The 23,962-nt window shown below is 38.6% G+C and overlaps 2 protein-coding genes across 2 annotated transcripts; both read left to right on the top strand.

Annotated features, from left to right (window-relative positions):
• Positions 1 to 1,895: 1,895 nt before the first annotated feature.
• fut9a (fucosyltransferase 9a) lies at positions 1,896 to 11,711 on the top strand. Its single transcript, XM_058399818.1, has 3 exons — positions 1,896 to 2,236; positions 5,067 to 5,233; positions 5,319 to 11,711. Exons 2-3 carry the CDS (start codon positions 5,215 to 5,217, stop codon positions 6,404 to 6,406), a joined length of 1,107 nt encoding a protein of 368 aa, XP_058255801.1. The 5' UTR covers positions 1,896 to 2,236; positions 5,067 to 5,214; the 3' UTR covers positions 6,407 to 11,711.
• Positions 11,712 to 17,714: 6,003 nt separating this feature from the next.
• On the top strand, positions 17,715 to 22,884 carry fhl5 (four and a half LIM domains 5). The gene is made up of 6 exons (XM_058399819.1): positions 17,715 to 17,994; positions 18,135 to 18,297; positions 19,120 to 19,294; positions 19,820 to 19,989; positions 20,933 to 21,119; positions 21,671 to 22,884. Exons 2-6 carry the CDS (start codon positions 18,139 to 18,141, stop codon positions 21,820 to 21,822), a joined length of 843 nt encoding a protein of 280 aa, XP_058255802.1. The 5' UTR covers positions 17,715 to 17,994; positions 18,135 to 18,138; the 3' UTR covers positions 21,823 to 22,884.
• The last annotated feature ends 1,078 nt before the right edge of the window (positions 22,885 to 23,962 follow it).

The raw sequence follows: 23,962 nt of genomic DNA, 5'->3' as shown, positions 1-23,962 counted from the left end.
GACTCCATATTACATTCATGTGCATGTAAAGGCAGACGTCCCAAAACGTTTGGCAATACAGTGTAGTATGAACAATCAAGCTACTGTATGATCAGTGAATGTATCAAAGGAAGTGTTAGAAACTAGCTTTTTGGCGAACATGACCTGGACAGAATGAACTTTTTTTTTTTTTTTTACTTCAGGCTGTGTTGTTTAGAAGATAGGAGAACGTTCCTGTGTGTGTGTGAATGTGAAGGAGGACAAGAGTACACACTGTCCTCATGAACATCTGCTATCACGCACGAAAGCAGTGTTTGCTCTTTGCCACGCATCACACACTCTCCAATCGTTAGTTGCTGCAGCGAGTCTTATTTGCATAAAATTAAACTTTTCTCACCTCTGTTGCGTCACTGGTCACGCCCACATCTAGTCGTGAAAGCATGCTGCCTCTCAAGTTTTTCAGCTCTTACTGAAAACCAATTGAATCTTGTTGCCGCGAGTCGCTGTATGTGTGAACGCAGCGTGAGCCTGGCCAAGTGGAATTCTTAAATGAACACGGCTTTCTTACACTTCAATATTTATGTGTTTAAGAGTGCAGTAACGCACTCAGGAACATTAGTAATATTAGGATTAGGATTAGAATTAGGATTTTCATGAAAGGTTCCTGTCCCGATGGATAAGGATGGATCAGCAACAGTAAAAGCTCTCTATGGTGAAACGTACTTGATTTGCTTTTAGAACCAATGAAATTTTTTTTTTCTATTCTAATAACCAATCACACGAGACTACGCCCTGCATGGAAAATGGTATCATCTTGGGGTTTTTTTTTCCACAGAGCAGTTTAAGGTCACGGCTGTGAGTGGCACAATAAAGAAATTCTTTGATGAAGAAAAGAGTCTCTGTGTTACTCTGCCTTAAGGAATTTCCATCACAATATATCTGTGTGTGTGTGTGCTGTAATGGACTAGAGTCCCATCCATGTCGTATTCCCATGTTGAACACAGTGTTCCCTTGGATAAGCTCTGGATTCCTCATGACTGATAGGAAAAAGCACTTCCTGAAGATGAATAAATAAATACATTTACATAAAATGCATTAAATAATGCAGAATTTCGAATTACAAAAATGCCTGGAGACAAAGGTCATGAATACACGTATTGACCATTCATGAACTGACTAACTATTATGTATTATTTAAGAGTATTTTGAAGAGGATATAGTTGTTATGTCCAAAGTCAGAGACCATCAAGTCAGGGACCATCAAGTCAAACTCATGGTGAAAATGTGCAGTACAAACAGCCAGACACACAAAATCACCTAGATCTTCACCAGGAAAACCAGCACAAAATCCTGCATTCTCTTTCTGTGTTATTTGTGAGCCTTAATCATGACCTGCATTCATTTTTTAAAACAACAGACACGAAAAAGTCGGTCACACAGGAACAGGGGAATATTACTGAAGACTGCTTGAATTCAGAGCAAACCTCAGGAAGAAGCTGCTTCTTGTTTGGTTTCCATGTGGCTTTGGATATTAACCTGTTGTTCCTTTTAGGCCATTAACATCCATTAGATCCTCATGGCCTAATAGAACAATTCTCTTCCTTTATTCACATCCACCAAACTGGCAGAAATGGGGGAATGGATAGAGGTGGCGGTCACTGAATAATAATAATAATAATAATAACAATAATAATAATAATAATGCAAAACTTACAATTAGATTCATTCTTGTTTATCATAGTCTTTATCATTGTGTTGGGGAATATAGATTATAATATTATCTATAATATAAACATCTAGCTCTATATGCTATCTCCTGTTATTTATTTATTTTCATTTTAATCAAAAGCATGAAAATGTTGCTGCGTGTGAGCGCGAAGCAAGCTGAGCCTCACAGCACAGGACCGCATTGGAGAGCCAACAGACAAGCACACAAACGCACGCACACACACACACGTGAGCGCGCGCGCGCATAAAGCCTATACCGACGCATTTCCGTCAGCTTATACTACACAGCGACATGTCTGTTCGTCAGTGGTCATGGTCTGTCATGCTCGGAGAGGCAGGGAAAGAGCATGGCTTGGCGATGCTGGCTCGGGGCTTGCAGTGTTAGCCCACCTTGGCTGGGTTCTCACTCGCATGCGCGCGCTGTGTGGGAGAGCTGCAGAGATGGAAATGGACGGATGATGATGATGATGCTGCTGCTGCTCCTTTCTTTCTCTCCTCTAGGTTTTCTTTCAGCCAAGACAAGGCGATGGTGAGTACAGCTTGTATTATTATTATTATTATTATTATTATTATTATTATTATTATTATGCCCATTTTTGTGTGCGGTGGGAAATATAGAACGGAGAAAGGGAAAACGCGCACGTGAGGATGCGACCTTTTTTTCTCTCTTGTTTCTTCCGCGGTATGGCTATTGAAATTATGAAAATCTACATGACCGCAATTCGGACACAAAAGATAGGTGAAGGATACAGCTACCTATATACAGCTATCTATATTTGGCTATAAATCAGTATAGCCAAATATCTATCTATCTATCTATCTATCTATCTATCTATCTATCTATCTATCTATCTATCTATCTATCTATCTATCTATCTATCTATCTATCTATCTATCAATATACACACAGCATGGTGCAACCCGAAAATGCAATTCACATTTCACTTATATTTGCGTAATATAATGGGAAAGAACCCTCGTGCACTGAATACACCATTGCTTCCCGCTTCTGTAATAATTATGAGCTGTAGCTAATGAAATGGCTCGTGCACTCATGATAATGAAATGCTGTCCGTGCCATGCTTCCCGGTGTCATTTGTTTTCCCTTTTTTCCTCCTACAAAAACACGTGAGTCCACTGCGTGGCCCAAATACTGCACACAATTTTTTTTTTTTTTTGCAAAAACATTCCTCAGGATTTTCTATTGCTTTCTTTTCACTGCAGTGCCATTATGGAGTATACAGTACATGCAAATACAATCAATGTTCCTATGGATGTGTGATATTGTGATTATAAAGTGCCATTCATTGTCGCTGGTGTGTTTCCATCAAGTGTGTGTCTTTGTGTCTTTTTAGTACGTATGGTTTAACTATCAGATCTCAGCATGTGATAGCAGCACAGTGCATAAATTCATAGAGATGCAGGTCAAGAGCTTCACATAATGTTCAAATCTACTGTAATATCAGATTTGAGAGAGAGAGAGCGAGAGAGCGCAATGAGCCTGAATGCAGGGTTTTGAGTGATTTGCTTTGACACAGGATGTGAACATGATCAGTTAAGTATTTTCTTCTCACGCTTCTCACAGTACGAAGACAGAAGGAAAGAAAATGTGGTTTCTGAGGTTAATGCTCTTACACATTAGCTGCCACTTTTTCTACCCATCTGCTCCATCTACTCCATGTTCTTAAATAAACTGAATAACTGAATAACTCTGATCTGGACAATATGTTGCGAATGTGATTCATCATTGATCTGTTTGGTACTGGAAAAAATAAATAAATAAAATTCTTTATATGTTCATTATACAATGTAAGCTATCTGTGCCATCTGTGCTATTCCTGAAGATGGCAGTGTTCCCATTTACTCAAGTGAAATCAATGTTATTGTTATCCCTCCCATCGTGATGTATACAATGGAGTGAGATATTGAGATATTGATATTACACACTGTGCAAATAGACACAACCAGCTCTATATAATATGTAAGGAATGAAACATCACAGCCATGTTGTTGTAAAAAAAAAAAATAAATAAATCAAATCAATGGTAAGTGTGAGCCAAAATAATAACTTATGACTGAAAGACAGACATTCTCGTTCTGGCGGATTCTCCATATAGAGTGTGGCACAAAATATTTCATAAGAACTAGATTTCTGGAATAAAACCTACTGTTATAGAACAAAGAATAATATTTAATCGTTGCTATGGTGAAGGATGGAGATTTTTATTGAACATTTAGGGAAGGAGTCTCCAGTATTAGCGCTTTGTAACATTTTTCTACTACTGAAACATCTTCAGGACAGACAACTTTGGATTACTGACTTCCATAGACAGTGATGACAGGAACTAGTTTAAAACTGCAACGATAAATGGATAAAAATTAGATAATTAGATAAATTAGACTCGTCTTCCTTGGATTATTTGAAAAAATGTAGTCACTGGAAAAACTGTTGTGGAGGAATGGAAGAAGGAAAGTAACTCTGATTCGCGTCGGCCCATGTGACACCATCCAATCGTTTATTTCCTATAACAGAGCACATGTCCTTTGTTTCACTTATTAACAAAAACCTTATTCTGCAACAAAGCTCTTTTTTTCTTCAGTTCATGGACTATACCCTGGCCTGAAATTCTTATTGTGTCATGTTGTTTGTTTTCCTGTTGCAAACCAGTGCACGTAGAGAGCCAATCTGATTGATTTACCCTTCAGGATTCTGAAACTTGTGGCCAAAGAAGTGCACAAACAATATAGATCAGTGGCCACTGAGTGCCAGCCTGGACTTCTTTAACCCTAGCTACAGATTCCTGGCAAATTCCCAGCCATTTCCAAGCCAACTGTGAGGTCTGTCCATTGTTATGCGCCTGATGGAGCTCTATCAAGAGCTGACCATGGGGCATCCATTTACATTTCTGGCATTTGGCAGACGCCCTTATCCAGAGCGACTTGCAATTTATATCATTTTGTACAACTGAGAAACTGGCTCAGGGGCCCAGCAGTGATCAGGAGTCCAATACCACTAAGCTACCACATCCCCACCTATCCCATCCTTGTATCTTGCCCAGAATAGAAATATCAGGACTGACCCCTGGAGCCAGTGCTGGGGTGTAGTGTCTGCAAGTGAGTGCCTTGTAACCATGCCTTCCATATAACCCTGTTACACTCAACCCAAAATAGTGATGTGGCACCATCTTGTGGGCTCCTAACTGCACGCTCAATGGCAGTCGTGTTGCCTTAGACAACCTTGACCTTTATGATGAAAAGGGTATTATTCCAGAAGGGTGTTTTAAAGAGTAACAAACTATTTGACTCTTTCAGACTCAATGAAATGATATAATTATCGGTTCTATTATTCTTTTCAATAGGGACCTACACTGAGAAAACTATTCAAGACATTTACAAGACTGGACCAAATGAAGATTCCAACGTTTTTAACTCTTCATAACTACATTTCGTTTTGTTACTGTTAAAAAAGCACTGGCCGAAGCATCTGCTTTGCAAAACCCTTTCTGAATGACTGCAAAACTACCAGGTAAGCATTTAGGAGATTATTTGGTCATGTATTATTTATCACACTTACTGCAATAATAATGTTATATCTTTGAATTTTTCTAAAGGCCAGAGTATGCCATCTGCACCTACGCACAGGATTCTGCGACCCCTCATGCTTGGCACCTTCTTACTGGGCTGTTTTGTGACTCTGTTTTTGATGTACCTCAAGCCGTCCACTAGCTGGTTATCGGGCCCTGTTGAATCGGAAACATCCACGGCTCGAGTAAAGAGCCTCCTGTCCAACAGAAGTGAGCAGAACCAGACTACGGTGCTCGTCTGGCTCTGGCCATTTGGGGAAACCTACGACCTGAACGTGTGCAGCTCCCTGTTTAGTATCGACAACTGTTTCATAACCGCTGATCGCAACCTTTATAACAAATCTGATGCGGTCGTCATCCATCACAGAGATATTAGCACAGATCTGTCTAACATGCCACCGGCGTATCGGCCTCCTCTGCAGAAATGGATCTGGATGAACCTCGAGTCACCATCGCATTCATCCCAGTTACCCGGCATCGAGAACCTGTTCAACCTGACACTGAATTACCGTCAGGACGCTGATATTGAAGTGCCTTATGGCGCCATTGTCGCCTCTCAAGGCGAGGAAGGCTTTGTACCCCCGAGCAAGAACAAGCTGATCTGCTGGATTGTGAGCAACTGGAACCCGGATCATGTACGAGTGAAGTACTACAATGAATTATACAAGCATGTGGAGATCCATGCCTACGGCCAAGCATTCGGCGAGTACATATCGGACCAGGACTACTTCCCCACCATCGCCAGCTGCAAATTCTACTTGGCATTCGAGAACTCGATTCACAAGGACTACATCACGGAGAAACTGTACAACCCGCTTTCAGTTGGTACGGTGCCAGTAGTTTTGGGCCCACCGAGGGAGAATTATCAGAATTTTGTCGAGGGCGATGCTTTCATCCACGTGGACGACTTCTCCTCCCCAAAAGAGCTGGCTGAATATCTTTTATTTCTGGACAAGAACGAGGAACTTTACTTGAGGTACTTTGACTGGCGTAAACACTTCAAGGTAAAGAAAGCCTATTTCTGGGCTGAACACACTTGTCTAGCTTGTGATTATGTCAGAAGACACAATGAATACAAGGCGTTTAATAATCTTGACAAATGGTACTGGGGTTAATCTGGACATGTGCTGATTGGCTGCAAATGATGTAAGAGGTTGATACCATGTTTTCCAGGCTATAAGACACATTTGCACCCCCCTTAATGATGTAAGACTAACACAACAAACTGCCATGCATGTAAGTATTTTTGTATGCGCCCATTTGCAAATGTTCTACGGTAACCCATATACTCCAAACCTGCTACATTCCCAGTGTTACCTTAGAGTTAACATTTAAAATTGTTGTTAGGATGGATGCAAGTCTGTTTTACATTGTGCAAGTTTAATCGTTCCTAATCAGGGGTGGCTGTACCAGGCTAGTACCAGTCTGGTTGACAATTAGGTTCAACAATGAGAACTTTAAAACAAAGCTATTGTTTGGTGTGATTGGTTAAACCAAATGGCGCTTTGACGCGGTAACTTTAGGGCACATTATTTAATCCCACCGCTTGCTACATCAGCTCTTGAAGGATAATTTACTCTTACCTTGTGGTTAAACATATCTTCAGAAAATAACCAGACTGAATTAACCAAGCACCCAAGCCATTGACTTGCTGACATTTTCTCACATTGTGCAACAATTTCTTGGCCATCGACTGCTGAAGATGACGTTCTCCCAAACAGCTGATTCGGTGTCATAGTGTCTTAAGACTTTTGAGAAACAAGTTCTTGGAATTTTTTTCAATTTAGAATGCTAATTGCTTAAAAGCAGAATGTCGTTACATGTCGTTGTTGCGTCGCAGGACTGTTGTGAGAGAATAGCAATCGTATAGTATGACCTAAAACACTGATAGCCCGCAATCTGACAGGTTTGAATGACATCATGTGACACACTTTAACATAAACTTATAGGACGTTTGTTAGTGCACAGTGTAAAGCAGACTTAAGGGACATTTGTTGGCACTACTGAGGGAGGTCAGAGCTAAAGCAAAACAGCTCAGATAATGTACAGTATATCTTGAGCAACACAAAAACGAAATTTGTTTAATATGAGCACCATTTCAGAGGTGATACATTTCAAGAAAACTTCATTTAATTTGGTTTCTAACACAGTAAAGCATACAGAATTTTAGGGGCGTGTGTCAGTAGGTCAGTGAAACTTATTGCCCGGAAAATATGGTAAATCAAAACGTACGATGATCAGCGTTATCTGCTTAGACTGCTCTGGTTTATTTTTGTAAAAAAAGAAGCGGATATTAATTTATTTTGATAGTCATGCTGAGCACTTTCCATATTTATTCATTTGAATGCAGAGAACATATTTTATTATGTGATAACCTTTTGTGACTGTTTTGGTTCCTTAATGCCATGTGATTTTTTAAATTATTATTATTATTTTTTTTAATTGTCATTCCACGTTCACATCCGGTTGACTAAATGACTCCAGCTGAGAACATAAGTGTTGAATAGGAACTATTTGTGGATTATTTATTTCACTATGATATAGTGTAGGTGTGGTGTTCGTCAAGTATGAAGTGTTTACAGATGTGTGAATCGTGTATGTGTTGTCCACTGATGTAATTAGTGTAGTGTCTGAATTAGAAGTTTGTTTTTGTTTTTGTTTTTTTTGGTCATAAATTTCTTTGGATGTTTATTTGCACAGTCATGGAAAGATAATGATGTTGCTAAAGCATCAGTACGCTGTTATGACGTATAAATCAGCCAGAACGTACGCTTTGATCACCAGCACTAATGCTATACTCTCCTAACAACATACGTAGAAACATGCAACACGTCTTCATACGTCAGAAATGTTAGCTTTTGATGCGTGTAGGGAAAGTTTCAGAGAAGACAGGAATACAGGTTTTACTGTCATCCGACATACTCGGGCTTCCTGGATACTGCTTCTGATACCGTATAAGATACCAACGAGCCTAGTGCATGTGGTTGCGCTAAAAGAACAAGCAATAGTTCACGAATAACGATCAAAACGATCAAAACAATAAAATAGCATATCCAGAGGAGAAACTGCAGTATCTTGTTAGAAAACCTGATAAAAAAATCTTAAATTAAAAAATAAAATAATTAAGCACAACGAGTTGATTGCTAGCAGCACACATCAACATCTAATACTGCAGTAACAGGTAGCTAGAGCAAGAAAAAAACATCTACATAATAAATAAATAAATAAATAAATAAATAAATGGTCCATTGTTTAAAACTGTAGAGCTTTTTGAAACAAAACTCGTTGCTCTTCATCGCAACCCTATTCGATTCCAAATTCTCAAGATGCACACAAGTGAGTTTGTCGTGTAAATGAATTTGAATAAATCTATAAAGTTTCTGTTCGATTAGAAATGTCAAAGGAATAGACTTTACTGAGAGGGATGAGTAAAATATCTCGATTTCAGTTCTATTTTCTTTGAAACAACGATGCACTATATTATTACTAAAATTTAGCAAAGGCTAAATCCAGTGAAAGAAATTAGCCAAATTATAACAATTTTATGTTTGTAGCATTTTAATTAATTTTTTTTCATGGTACATGATCACACCAGTCCATTATCCCACTCTTTATTTATTATTTATTTATTTGTATTTTAAGTTTTGTCTAGCAGAGTGAAAGAAAAAAAAAAAAATGAAATTAAGAGCACAAGTCTATTATGCAAATGTATGCATGTGTGTTGGTTTGCACATTACCCACGCACATTCGTAAGAGATTAGGATACGAGGCCCTGTTTTCTGAGGGGACGTTAATGAGAAAGCCCATGGACTTTTATTGTAGATATTGTTCTTATGAAGAGAGAAATGTAGCTCTGTACTGCTCTATTCATAGACACTAGCTTAGCAAACGTGTTCAGTGCCAAAGCTTTTCCCTTGATTGATTGTTTTTCTCTGATCTTGTTTTACTGTGATTTTGCATAATCTTAAAAGTACTGTATGATAAAATTACACAGGAATATCATTTCGTCAGGAATGCACGCAGATTACTAAAGCGCCGTGCTTCGTGTTCCTCGACTAATTTTAGCTCAATGAGGAGATTCCATGATTGCTTTTCAAGACTGGACTGAACAAAACATGCATTTAAACAAAAAAAAAAAGTATAATCATTCTTTTTTAAAAGAATTTTAACCCATCTCAGGCAACTATCCTGTTTTTCTTTCCTTTTAAAAAAAGGGTTCTGACTGTATTTTTCCTTGCTTTGAATCACAGAACTGCCCAAATGTGTATAACTAGCAACATTAAATGCATCAGTTAATATCACAATATCATCAAAAAAGGGAGAAGAATGAGACTTCTTCTTCTCATAAACTTCAGGAAACTTGTATAATGACTTCCTGTTGATCATTTGGAGTTTTTATGGAACATTAATGAAAAATGCTGTTCTGTTGGACTGGAGTGGACAAATTACAATTTAATTTTTGTTGGGCTGAGAGGGGCAAAAACTATTTTTATGGCATTGGGATAGGCAAAAAATTGGACTGGAAGGTTTAGTTTTACTGCACTTGGATAGGCACCAATACAGTTTGTTGGGCAAGGATGAGCGAAAACTATTTTATATGGGCTGGGATAGGCAAATTTCAGTTTTTTTGGCATGGGACGGGCAACAGTACAGTTTTTTGGTTAAGATGGGAAGAAATACAGCTTTGTTTGGGTAGAGTGGGCACAAACTCTATTTTTGGGGCTGGGATAGGCAAAAAATTTGTTTTTTTGGACTGGGATAGGCAGCAATACAGTTTGTTGGATGGGCATGGGCAAATTACAATTTTGTTGGGATGGAATAGGCAAAAACTCTATTTTGTTGGGCAGGGATTAAGAGCAACAATTTTTTGGTTGAGATGGGCAGAAACATAGTTTTTCTGGACTGGGATATGCAAAAATACTGTTCTATTCTGATGGGATAGGCAAAAATACAGATTTGTTATGCTAGTATGAGCAAAAAAAATCTGTTTTATTCGGTTAGGATTTACAACAAGACAGTTTTATTGGGCTGGAATAGGTAAAAATGTTTGTTGAGATGGGCAAACATACAGTTTTGTTGGGCTGAGATGGGTAAACATACAGTTCTGTCAGCCGGGGATGTGCAAAAGCTCTGTTTTCTGGGCTTGAATAGGCATAAATGCTGTTTTGTTGGACTCGGTTGGTCAACAGTACAGTGTTGCTGGGCTGGGATAGGCAAAAATGCTGTTTTGTAAGTTATCTGTCTAAAACATGCAAACTGGTTGCTGTTAGGGACACTTTACCTGTGTCTAACTGTTATATCAGTGGAACACAAACAGCAGCCCAATCATGGAATCACCCACAAAGACATTCATCACAAAGAGCCAGAGCTCCAGCGCAGGCCAATGCTGATGCAGAGAGTTAGGACTCCGAGGTTTTGGATGCCCATTTTGTTACATAAATGCATTACTGTGTTCTATTATTGCTGTTTCTTTACTTTCCTCAAGCTGATGCTATTTAAAAAGTGCAGTTGCTTATGGTGTCCGTGTTGTGTCTGTATTTTGTGATATAATGTTCAATGCAAGACCTTTTTTTGGAGAAAATGTGTTAGTTCTCTCTCTCTCTCTCTCTCTCTCGCTCTCTCTCTCTTTCTCTCTCTCTCACACACACACATACACACACACAGTAGACACTGTACAAATGTAAAAAATTTTCTGATCAATCTATAAAGTTTGCTCACTGAGAATCAGCTTTGATCACATGATGGACCCTGTGACATGTGAGGAGATCGAAACTTCAACTGCTGGATGCTCTAAGCACAAACCAACGCACTGAAATAAACAGGAAATGGTAAAGAAGCTTGAATGTGAAAGCTGATAGGACATCCTCCGCGAGCAAAACAATAATCCCGAGAAAAATGTGAATGGCTTCAGGACGGTCTTTATTTATTTCTGCAGCGTTTTGTTGCACCTGTGGCGCTCAAACACTGACTCGAAAGAAGCCCCAGGGGTGACTCTGACTCGGAAAAAACCCCCACAACAACTTTTATATCTGGTCTTGTGTTTGAATACCAACTCTTTGTGAAAAAGGATGTTATCGCTTCTTCACTGGATCGTCCTGCTTTTCTTTTCCTCCGCACTCTATCTAGTTCTCTCTGTGAGGTCTTGGTTCCCTTTAACAAACTGTCTTTGCATTCAGGGTGTGTTAGTTTGTTAGTGTGTGTGTGCGTGTGTGTGTGTGTCTCCGAATCGAGAGCCCATGCTGCATCATATCCAACATACAGAGCGTTTCTCTATGCATTACGCGTTTGACATGTGCAACTGGACGGATTTTCTGAATCGATCATGGCAAGAAATTTTACCAAAACATTATTTGCCAAATGATTTAGATGTCTGATGTCTGTAGTGTCCTGAAAATAAAATGTCTGATTTTAAAAGTATAATCGTGTTCCAGTGTATTTAGTGTAAACACAGCATGCATGCACAGTGTAAAAGTTCACACCTTCCACGGTTCCTCTGTACGTTATTTTTGATTCATAGCAATATAGAATTGTTTTTAGAAATTAGGTTAAATACGTAATTTGCTTAAAACAGCAAAAACAAGATCGTAACACAGCAAACAGCAACAAGCAGTCTCAAAAGCTTGATGATGAAACACTGGAACCTTTAATAGGCTGCTCATCAGAGAGAATCGAGGCACAGGTGAGGTCGATGGGGACGTGTGATGTGCTGGGGCTGATGGGAATTGTAGTCATTTGGCATAACCATGACACTAGGATGATTCATGCTACAATATATTGGTAGTATAATACACTCCTATGAGATGTTCATTTAAATAGTCGTTCATGTATAATCAGATTTTTTATTGATTTAATGTTAAATTTTATTACTTACTATGAAAGGAAAAAATTACATATTTTCCAACTTCAGTCCATATTTTCTATCCCTGACCCTTTTTCAGGATCAGAGGCAAGAGGTTGTGTTTAAAGACACTTTCAAAAATTTAATCCAGCTGCAATTAAATCAGGTTTCCGTAATCTGATGGAAACGATTCCTCCGACACTGGAGACTCCTTTTATAAAATGCAAAATAAAAGTCACCGTATGAACAATTGCATGCCGTTTAAAAATCTCTTCACGCAAAGCGTCCACCGTACAAGTCCCCGTGTATGTTGTTGCCATGGAAACGATAACATGTTATATAACCCCGTGGTTTTCTCAGAGCTGCTGTTATAGAAAATGAATCGCTTTCTGACGAGGCAGATTCGAATAATTGCCCACTTTACCCCGTGGAAGTAGAACCCATCAAGTGGAATTGAGCAACGCAGCTGCTGCTGTTTCATTTTCAGTGACCTCCAGAAGTCTGAAGTGGTTTAGAGAACCCTAAAAATAATTCGAAAGTGATTATGGGCGAGAGATCACAGGTGCTGAGCGTTAAACAGCACACTCTGAAAGCCTGAGATGAGCTGGGTGCTTTTTCAGCCACGTCTCAGCTGGTATAAATAGTTCGACACATATAGCGTAAGCTGACAAACTACACCGAGGAGACAATATCGCCATGCTAACTGCCAAATTCTCCGGCTGTTTTTCGGAGACCCGAGTAGCTGGCATTTGAAGCTAACCGGTCTCCTGGTGTTTTGAACCTCTGAACTTTTTACTGAACTTTATGACCTGCATTGGAACTTGTTAGGAGTGTAGAAGTTAGAGAAAAGTTCGAGTTTGGGCTCTGTATGAAGTTGTAAGGAAAAAATTTATAAATAAAAGATCCAGTCAAAATATCACAATTCCAGTCAAAACACCTGCTGATCTTCTACACTTCAGACACAACATCCTTAGCAGCAGTGTCTGAGACAGTGAAGACAAATGAGCTATCTCCTGTTTTAAATGCTTTAACAGCATGAAAACAATGAAGAAATAATATGAGCTAACACCTGTGGAGATATTAGCATTTCACAACGCACACCTAAACTGTGGAAACAGTGAGCTAGAATAGCTAGGCAGATCTCATGATCTTTTCCTCATTTTACAGCAGGGAATTTCTATATTAAACTCGCTCATGCTAAGAAGCACTTTGTTAGATAGCTAAACAGATAGAAAGATGTAAGAATTAACATGAGTTAGCTAACAGACATTCCAAGCTAACAACAGTTAGCTAAGTTAGCTAGCCAGCTTACATAGTCGAAGCAGTGTTTAGTTCAGCTTAGCTTACTTGGTTTGTTAACTTAAATACAAAATAGAAAGCAAGCATTTTTCAGATTTCTTGTGTAGACTGTAGATGTGTAGAGATCTAGAATTATTGGCACGCTAAATGAAAATGAGCTAAATTAAATATGCTGTATAAAAAGAATGCCATGCACCATCTTGGTTAGTGTTCCTATTCCAGGAATACAGGGTTTGAGGTGGGAATTCTAGACATCTCAGATGAAAAACCAGTGAACTGAAGAACCAAGGACCGACATTTACACAGTGATTCACATCTAGGAGCAATTTGGAACAGAGAATCCACTGTGGGAAGAAACAGAAAACCCAGAAGGAACCGAGGAACCTGAGGAGAAAGTACCTTTTCTGGGTTCAGTCTGCTATAGAAGTACATACTGAACATAAGTTAAAATAAACTCCTTGTTTTCGTGTTTATTCACCAACCTCCTCAACCTCTGTGTTAATTCGCCAAGCCTCATTTTGTTTGTTAACCCAAAGGTCACAACCTCTCCAAGGTTTCTCAAAGCTTTAGCACAGAGTTGTTAGTTTATTCTGTGACAAGCTTGAAGATGACCCCGCCGTCTCCCGTCACTGTCCCACACTCTCTGTATGAGCAGCTCCGAGGGGGTCTGGATCTGTCTCGGGAGTCTCTGAAGAGGTTTATAGTTCTGCAGGATCATAAGGTTTTCGCGACTGTGCCTCCTTGTCCTCCGTCTCTCCTGAGTGTATCCCGTTCCGGACGGCCGGCTAAAGCCATTACTTGACTCTGAGCGAGCGGATTGTGCTGGTACAGTCACCCGATCTCAAGCCAATGGCTCTCCACTTATGCTGTCAGCGCCTGCTTAAGCAGCTGTTGGGTATGTTAAACTGTGAAACTCTGCTCTTGTTGCACATAATCAGAACGAAGAAGCTGATGCATTAGCGTCGCTCATTTGATTGTCATCAAAAAAAAAGAGGTCAATTCATCAGATTTCTTTATTCCGTCCAACACACGTAGACAGATCAGTGAAACTGAGACGGAGGTAGAGTTTCTCTTCATCTCACGTCTCTTGATAATGACTCGAGAGACAAACGAGACATACTTTTTGAACGTCTCGCTCTTTTGACCTCATATACTCTCATCACCTCATCCAGATCCCAAAACTCAATATCATAAAGTATTTCGACTCTAATACGCTGCATATGAGGCATTCATAATAATTAATCATTTTATAATTAATTAATCAATAATTCATAAGATTATGTAAAGTATCAATACATAAGTACAAATATCAATATCAGTTACTTAAAAATACAATATCAACAAAACTGAGGCGCTAGCAAAACAAAGCAGCTTGACAAGCCGCTTATATGAGCTAAAGCCTGTGGAGATTTTTGGAATTACACAGCTAACACCTAGACTGTGGAAACAATGTATAGGAAAGCCACTAAATAAATAACTAAATAAAAAAATTAAAAATTAAAAAAAATATCCCTGTATCCCAAAAATGTTTTTGTAGAAGAGGAAAGGAGGTCATCCACCAAAAAATCAGTGTCCTGATTAAGAGGGCATTAAAATCAGAGAAGCAAGTTACTCAGGTTAGTGCTACCACAACCACGCTTCAGTGTGTGGATCATGCGCACAGGTCAGTTTCTGTGGTTTCCGTCCATCTGAGCTGATTTTAAGAATATTTGAATGATCTTATCAGTCCACTCGAATATCTTAGGAATGTATTAGTAGACTGTTCTAGATCCCGACTGTAAAGGATGTAAATCCTGCAACTGAAAACAAATCAGTTCACATTTTTGTTAAGGAATGAAGTGACCTGCTTGGAATGGCTGATATTTTTAGGCCAGTCAAAAGGGATATTCTCTCTCTCTCTCTCTCTCTCTCTCTCTCTCTCTCTCACACACACAAACACACAACCATATACACACGAGGGACACGCACAATGACAATGACAAGCTCGGTATCAGCAATGCCTAGCAACTCCGACTGTGTACATTTGTTTGTTTATTGTGACACTAGATATAATCCAGTGACACAGATTAATCAGATGGCAGCTGCATAACCGAGGGGAGCTAAAAGCCAAACGATGAAGGGGACGATCGAATGTACGCTTTAAAAACACAGCAAGGTCCATGTTAACATTTGGCATGCATGTGAAGATGAAAAGAAATGTGAAGGAGCCACTAAGGGAGGAGTAGAAGATCTAATCAAGAGGTCCATCAGGGAGAACTGATCTCTGTAAGTGTAGACGTGATAGATTAAACAGTTGAATCGCACTGCTGAGCTATTTTTTGCTCCTTTCCTCAAGCTGAAGTATTGATATTTTTTTTAATTAGCTCCTATCTCGTGCACACCGAAACAATGACGTGGTTCTCGAAACAGCTTGTAAATGCAATAATCAGCTCACCGAATGCCTTAATTACAGCATAAAACTCATGCTCTTTATTTTTACATGCAGGATTCTTGTTTATTCAGCCCTCGCTGCAGAATCCCCGTCTCTCGGAAATCTGGCGACGCAGAATTAGTTCACAGCTCGGTTCAGCTGACGCTCGGCCAAGCCGAAGCAATGTCGGTGGATAGTAAGACGCCTGGCACGCAGTCAGCGTTTGGCAGCAGTTCACGCTAAGCCTTTAGCGACCGCCTACAGGCACAGACGGGCATCGAGTGTCGGAGGACACGGTGCAATCAAAATGTCAGATATTTTGCAGCAAATGAAACGGTAACTGATCGGGTTATATGTTTATATGTATTACAAGCAAAAATATTGGCACTTGAATGTTATGCAACATAACAAGGGGTCCAAAAAATCGAACTAATGAGAATGTTCATCTAATTACACTGTTATTTATAGAAAATGAAAAAAGTAAAGCTTAAAACAAAGACGATGAAGATTGCAAGCTTCTATAGTGTCTAAAGTATTTACCCCCTTTTATGACTTCTACACATTTTGTATTGTTCCAGTCTGGAGCTGAAATGCCCTTCAATGGGTAGATACACAAAATACCAAAAAATATGAAATAAATTTGCTTACAAAGCAATACCATATGAATAAATCAGTTCTGGGACAATTATTCGCTAGCAGACATCACATACTTTGCTGTTTGGAGTCAATTTGCATGATACATCATCTAAATAAATCTGGAAGGCCCTAGAGTTTGTGAAAGAACATATGTAATCATGCAGCATAATGAAGCCCAGGGTGTCATTCAGGGTTTGGTTGTAAAATCCCAGAGTTAACATCAAGGCTACTATAATAGGCCCCAAAAATGAAATGGCACAAAGCACTTATTGTCTTCAAATAAGATCTTAATGCAGTTGCAATGACTGGGCTGTAGGGATGTGGTTGCTTAGTGGTTTAGTGTTGTGGAACTACTGTTTAGAAGGTTGTATGTTCGCATTCCAGGTCAGCCAAGCTGGGCCCTTGAGCAAGGCCCTTAACCCTTAATTGCTCAGTTGTCTAAAATGAAATAAAAGGTAAGTCTCTCTGGATAAGAGCATCTACCAAATGCTGTAAACATAAAACTATGCCTTACTTGAATAACATCTGGACCAGTAATCTGTTAATCTATACACTAAAGCTGTACGTCTTGGAATTAGATCCTGACTGAAAAATTGACCGGAAGCCCAAACAAAGTTTTGTACTTCATGCATAAAGATTTTCATCAACCAAACCAAACAAAATAATTCCCACCACACTGAAACTGTTGTTAATAAAAACCAATCCTATGTAAAATACCAAGCAACTTTTCAAGGCACAGCTAAGTTACATATAGCAACGCCCACAAAATTCCATAAATGGCAAACTCATACAGCGCTAAAAATGACTGAAATGACTGAAATGACTACTAAATTGTGAAGGAGTTCCTGCGAAATGTAGATCATGCTAATTGTTGCATCCACTTTAGTACTTCAGCTACTGTAAACACACACACACACACACACACACACACACACACCCTCTTCCTGTATTACTTTTAATGGACTCTTTAATGAGTACTACATTTATTATGTAGATGCTTGTGTACTGAATACATTTCTAAATGAATTTGTTCATATCCTCGATACACAGCAGTGCCTCATTATGCTCCTCAGCTTGTTTTTTAGTGTCTGGCCTTCTGGATGAACATGTTTTTGTCTGAGACACAGTTCAGCCTCGTCCAGCTTCGTCCGGCATGACAGTCTTGTTCCATCTGCTCTGTTTCTTCTATTTCCCCTGCTTTCTTTCTTTTAGGTGGAATTTTTTAATTCATTTCCCTGAGATGTTTCTTTTCTGGTTGTCACATGTTCAGCCTGGTGGTTTTTCCTTGGAAAATAAAACAAAGGAACCATGTATGAAATGATATATGGGTGGTAGGAGAACAGCCATAAAAGGTGTAGACATGTGCAGCGTGGTCATTCTCCCCAGAGATTTTAGCTAATAAAGGGACGGTATTTATAGAAGGTCTTTTCGATGCATCGTGTTAATCTGTAGCGATCCGACTCCTGGACATCACACACTCCATCCTCACAGTGCAAGAGCGGCTCTGAACACTCCTAAAGGTATGGTGCTGTCAGAATTCATTCTCTATTTTAAGATCTTTGGGGATTTTTCACTAGACTAGGCATCAAGACAATTTAATTTCATGCACTCTGCCGAAAGATTCAGTCGTAACGATTTTACTGTCGTTCTCTTCGTAAAGAGCAATGTCTACAGAACGATTTGACTGCCATTACTGCAAAGACTCGCTGCTTGGCAAAAAATACATCCTGAAAGAGGACACGCAATACTGCACCAAGTGTTATGAGAACCTCTTTGCTAACTGTTGTGAAGGTTGCTCCTTACCAATCGGGTGCAACAACAAGGTAAGAAATAGATTCTGACGTTCGGATTTCTTTATATTTTAAAATATTTGGCAAAAAAATGTAGTCATATTTGCAAAAATGTCACTTTTTCACCAGGAAGGTTGCTAAATTTTGAATTAAGCGACCTGGAAGCAGAGTAACAAAAAATTTTAATCCTATAATTTCAAATATTCATTGTTTAAAACATTCAGATTTCCAGATTTTGTTTAGATTTTCTTGTTATAAGGGTACAGAAATATTTCGTTCTATAGATGTGATATTCTAACAATGTCCAGTTTTCTTGTCGTCGTTATAACGTTATTTAAAGGTTACACAAACGTTTCTAACAACATTCTATGAACTTTTCACCCAAAATATATTCTTCATATCCTAAGAATGCTAAAAGGTCCGCTTATTATAACAACATTATTGAACAGTTACAATAACGATCCTAACAGCATCCTAGTAATTTTTATTTTTACCCTAAATACTGCATTCTTTGAACAACGTTGATATATTAACTTAGCTAATAAGAGTTATGCCAAATTTTAGTTGACATTTTGTTTTGAAATGTTGCTAAAGAATATGTGAGAATATGGCAATGCTAAGACTGCGTGTGACATTTGTGAGCTAGCATGCTAACAGTTGACCAGATGATTTGCTAGTTACTACAACAGACAATAAATGAGCTGTATGGCAAACGTTTTAGTCGTTGGAAAAGGCGGCTTAAGGTTAAGAGTGAAGGCTAAATCCGTTTCTTATAAACTGAATCACGTTCAGGTTCACTCTGAGTTACATAAGAGAGGATATTTTCAGCTAATCACGTCTCTCTCTACGTTGCAGGATCTCTCCTACAAGGATCGCCACTGGCATGAGAACTGCTTTAAGTGCGGAAAATGCGGACGCTCGTTAGCCGAGAAAGCGTTTGCTGCTAAAGATGAACTTCTGCTCTGCACCGAGTGCTACTCCAACGAGTACTCAGCCAAGTGCACTAACTGCACAAAAACTATCCTGCCAGGTAGGACACTAAACAAACCCGTAACTAAACCGAATGCCCTGAGCGTTTTATTCCTTACTTATAAACATGCCTGATTTATATAGTTCCACATAAAATGACATCGTTCACAATTAATCACGGCGTAGTGCCGGTATCCATGGAAACGGTCTCACATTTCAGATCCGAGACTCTGTTTTGGCTCTAATATAATCCTACTGAGTCGGTGGATTTTGAAAGTCGTACCCTTTTTTGCACAGCTCGTTAACTGATCTAACTCGTCCAACCAAAATAGCACAGAAATGATTCCACTCACAGAGCACGACAATATAAAAAAATCTGAATCACACAATTAACCAAATGGTATTGGTGTAAAAAGACAAGTTCGATCACAAATAATCACTCAAGGTATTATGGGTAATGGTACTATATGCACTAACTGTTTGCAAAACAAACCAGAGAGCTTCTTATAATAGTGCTGATTACAGGAAGCAAGTGTGTCCTTGCAGAGGCGGGTAAAAATATCTCTCCTGTTTGTCTTTGCGGTAGGCTCGCGGAAAATGGAGTACAAGGGGAACAGCTGGCACGAGACCTGCTTTCTGTGTCAGCGTTGCCAGCAGCCGATAGGAACCAAGCCCTTCATCCCCAAAGATAACAGCTACTTCTGCGTCCCCTGTTTCGAGAAGCAGTTCGCCTATCAGTGCTGCTCCTGCAAGAAAGTGAGTGATGCAACTGTAAAGGTGCCAAGAGGACGAGGCTTTCAGCGGAATTGGATTTCAGTGTTGGAATTTCACTGATATAGTCGCTGTGGAGTGCACTTTAGAAATGATATTAGATGTTCCTGGACACCACTTTCACACATTCTTCTGTTCTGATAAATAACTACCTTTAAAAAAAAAAAAGACCTTTTTTGTTACACCTAGTGGTCAAACATGGGAACGGCATCACACATTAACTAATGAGACCCATTTGGGCAGGAATTATGCTTGCCCACTGCTCAGTCTATTAACATTTTTTAGTCGATGAAATTCAGCAGGCAGGACAGTTGATAACAGGGTTGCCAGGGTATTCATATTTACACAAAAATTGCTCAAATCCACCAAGATTTTGTTTCTCTAGCGAAATATTCAGAAATATGTCTTCTAAATTTGGACAAACGGTCTGAGTGTGTATTGTGAGATGAATAAGACTGGGAGAGGAAAATGGGTATTATGGTGTGGGTGAAATTCACACATCACAACTGTAAATTGTTACCCCGTGAGAAAGGATGAGAAATACATTTGCTTCCATTGTCCGAACCTTTGCTTCCATTGGAAAGGTGATTTGTGCAGTTTTTGAGATGTACATGAGATGGGAATTGTGTTGAAACCTGGCAACCCTGGTTAATATTACCTCAAAAAAAGATGAGCACATGGTATCAAGTCTATAGTATATGTCGTGACAGTTTATAACAGGGTCTTAAATCTTATACACAACAGGATGTAGAGTTTAATTCCCATCAAGCAGGGGCCACACCAATCCTTTGTGGACAAGACTGAAACCCCTAGGTCTTTAGTGTCAGTTATATGTTTTATTATCAAATCTCGAGCCCCAGTACATCAGTGACAGTGACCTCTGGTGGTGTGGAGGGGTAACTTGTTTCTTTTTTTCTATATTCCGAAGTCCATTACTACTGGTGGAGTGACATACAACGACAAGCCGTGGCACCGCGAGTGTTTCACCTGCATCGGCTGTAAGAAACAGCTAGCAGGGCAGCGCTTCACCTCCCGAGAGAACTACCCCTACTGTCTGGAGTGCTTCAGCAACCTGTACGCCAAGAAGTGTGTCGGCTGCACCAAAGCTATTACTAGTAAGTCTGAAAAATCTGGTATGCACAGATATTTATAGCTATACGACTGTGTTATTTATCGTAAAATACCTAATATATATTTAGATGATCCCATATTCCCTATTTCCTGTTTTCCTTGGTTTTCTTCCCATGATCTCTAGTTTTAACCTTCCCTTCTTCTCTACTTCCTGTCTCACTATCTCACACATATCTAGACTCCAAGTTCACACATTTTCCTGCATTTCAATCATTCCTATGTTTCCTAAGTCCCATAGATCCTAATTCTTATCTTCTCCATAGTTCTCCATCATTTCGTGGGATCCTGTGTCTCCTAGCAACCTAGTTTCCTAGGGCCCATATTGCATCATTCCTAGTTGCCAAATTTCTTTTCTGCTCAATATAAATATCATATGAAAATTTCACATTTAATAGAAAATAACCATAAAGGGAAGGGAAGCATAAAGGGAAATGAGATGATATAAGAGGAATGAGGGTATACCTGTATACCTGTGGGTTAATTTTAATAAATAAATAAATAACATGTGAATAAACAACATGTTTGTGTGGTTTAGGTTTGGCAGGAGCGAAGTATATCTCGTTCGAGGAGCGTCAGTGGCACAGCGAGTGTTTCACATGCATGCAGTGCTCCGTGTCGCTCGTGGGCCGCGGTTTCCTCACACAGCGTGATGACATTCTGTGCACCGATTGCGGACGTGAGAAGTGAAAGAAGAAAACAAAACACAGATTTTGATCAGTGACGTGTTCTCATCTTATTCTTAACACACTTTTGTCTGCATGTCTTGGTTTAACCTATACAGTTGAATAAGCCTTGTTCGGACGGGATTAGTTTTGGGGTCATGTAATTATTACTGGTGTAACTTTTTTCTTTATTATTATTTTTGTTCTGTCCAAATCCACATAGAAGTATCATTCCCTTAGGATTAGGATACTTTCCCAAGTCATTTGAAAAAGATTTCTACCAAATTACGATTAGAGGAAGGAGATAAAGTTAGCGTTTATATCATTTCTCGCAGCTTTGTTGGTGAAATCCAAGCACAATACTTATTCAAACAGAAATGCACAGTATAATGTGATCAATTCTATCACTTCATCAGCAAGTAAAGTTTATTAGATAAACATTAGATGAAGGATGAAATCTCATCTCTAGTCTTTTCCTTAAATTGGCTGTTTTTTTTTTATTTTTAAAAATAATTCTATGCTCACATCTGGGTAAAATTTAGCATTTCTTTTTCTAAACAGATTTACAGTATAGTAATTATTATTCATATTAATTTTATTAACTGGTTTAGGAGATAAAAAAAAACTTACATCATGGAGATTTAGGGAAGACCCTGTTGACCCTGAACCTGAATAATGTCCTCAGGTCAGTTTTAGTTAGATTACTGTAAAGTTTAAACACAAATAGCTTCACAATGATGGTAATAGAAATGAATATCTGGTGTTATTTGTTCTAACTATACTCATAGAAATATTTATGGTTTCTTTGCTTTCATTAAGCAGCCATGTCAGTAGTCTTTGGATATATTTCCATTATTACATCACAAGGACAGCCAGACAATCATTATAAGCATGTTCTGAAAGATAGATATGATTTGTAATAGATTTTATTATATAAAATAAACGCCTTCTATTTTGTGTGATTTCTCTATCTGTACAAGAATCCAAACACATGAGCATGTCTTTACCATATGTGACGTTTAGACAAAGTGCTCCTAAAGTAAAAAAATAAAACATGATAGAGCGTGTGATGGTGATTATTTTTTTCTACATGTCCTGTGTGCAGGTTTTATTCCTCTTGAACCACAGAAATATACCAAAAGATGTTTTCTTTAAAAAAAAAAAAACTAAACAATCACACTTGAAATAAATATATAAGCAACATGAAGCAATTCCAAGCTTGAAATGTCTCAAAATGAGTCGACGTGTAAGGAATTATTATTGCTTAATATTGTTATATTTCCTTAATATCTCCTACCAAGAAAATATTAAATAAATGTGCATAAAAGTCAAGACATTTTATTAATTTATTATTAAGTAGCATTGAAAAATGCTTTATTTATTTATTTTTTTATTGTTATTTTTATTTTTATTTTTATTTTTTAATATATATATTAGATATGTACAGTGATGGATAGATATTAAGTAGTGTGTGTGCATGACCCTTTATTTTTGTCCCTCCTTTTTGGTTTAAGTAATTTTTTGTAGTATATCTAAAGTCTTAGGAATATCAATATTTTAGGAATATCAGTATTCTTTTTTACTCACAAGAACACATTAATAATTTAGAAGAATGGAAGTGCAAAATCTCCCACTATGTTACCTTATGACCGCTGACATTGTTGACTGTTATTTCACCTGCATTCTTTAGCGACGTTTTATATTGCCTAAGGGTGATATTTGCGCAAGAATTTCATCATGTGTCAGTGCTTGAAGCGCTCAGTAACAGGGCAATAAACTTGAAACTTTAATGATTCTAACAGTATCATAATTAAGAGCAGTAACCTAGCGTCGTAGTGGCTTTGGAGCATGAAACTGAAAATGACCAAAGAATATCTGCTCACTGACGGTTATAATGGTGGTCACGTTCCACATGATGTATATTACAAGAAGGTCAATATATTGTTCATACTGTCAGTATTATACACCAGCACATGGATGTATCTAATAAAATATCTCTCAGTGACTGAACTGAACATCAAGCGAAGGTTTTGGTTAAAGATTACATTATACGTTAGGGCAGCCTGGTTTTAAAACCATTTCCTGGAGTTAATAAACACACCGTCGACTTTTTTTTTTTGCGGCGTTTTACTGTGAGAGCGAGTAAAAAGTGCTGACGCTCGCTT

Source organism: Hemibagrus wyckioides, linkage group LG09 (assembly GCF_019097595.1).
Source record: "Hemibagrus wyckioides isolate EC202008001 linkage group LG09, SWU_Hwy_1.0, whole genome shotgun sequence".
In the NCBI taxonomy this organism is placed as follows: Eukaryota; Metazoa; Chordata; class Actinopteri; order Siluriformes; family Bagridae; genus Hemibagrus; species Hemibagrus wyckioides.
This window is presented reverse-complemented; position numbering and strand designations above follow the sequence as displayed.

Bases quoted from the DNA above. Each gene is read 5' to 3' on its own strand.
- fhl5 (XM_058399819.1), top strand. From the start codon at position 18,139: ATGTCTACAGAACGATTTGACTGCCATTACTGCAAAGACTCGCTGCTT. The intron at 19,990-20,932 runs GTGAGTGATGCA...TATATTCCGAAG, and splicing joins AGTGCTGCTCCTGCAAGAAA to TCCATTACTACTGGTGGAGT. The intron at 21,120-21,670 runs GTAAGTCTGAAA...TGTGTGGTTTAG, and splicing joins CTGCACCAAAGCTATTACTA to GTTTGGCAGGAGCGAAGTAT.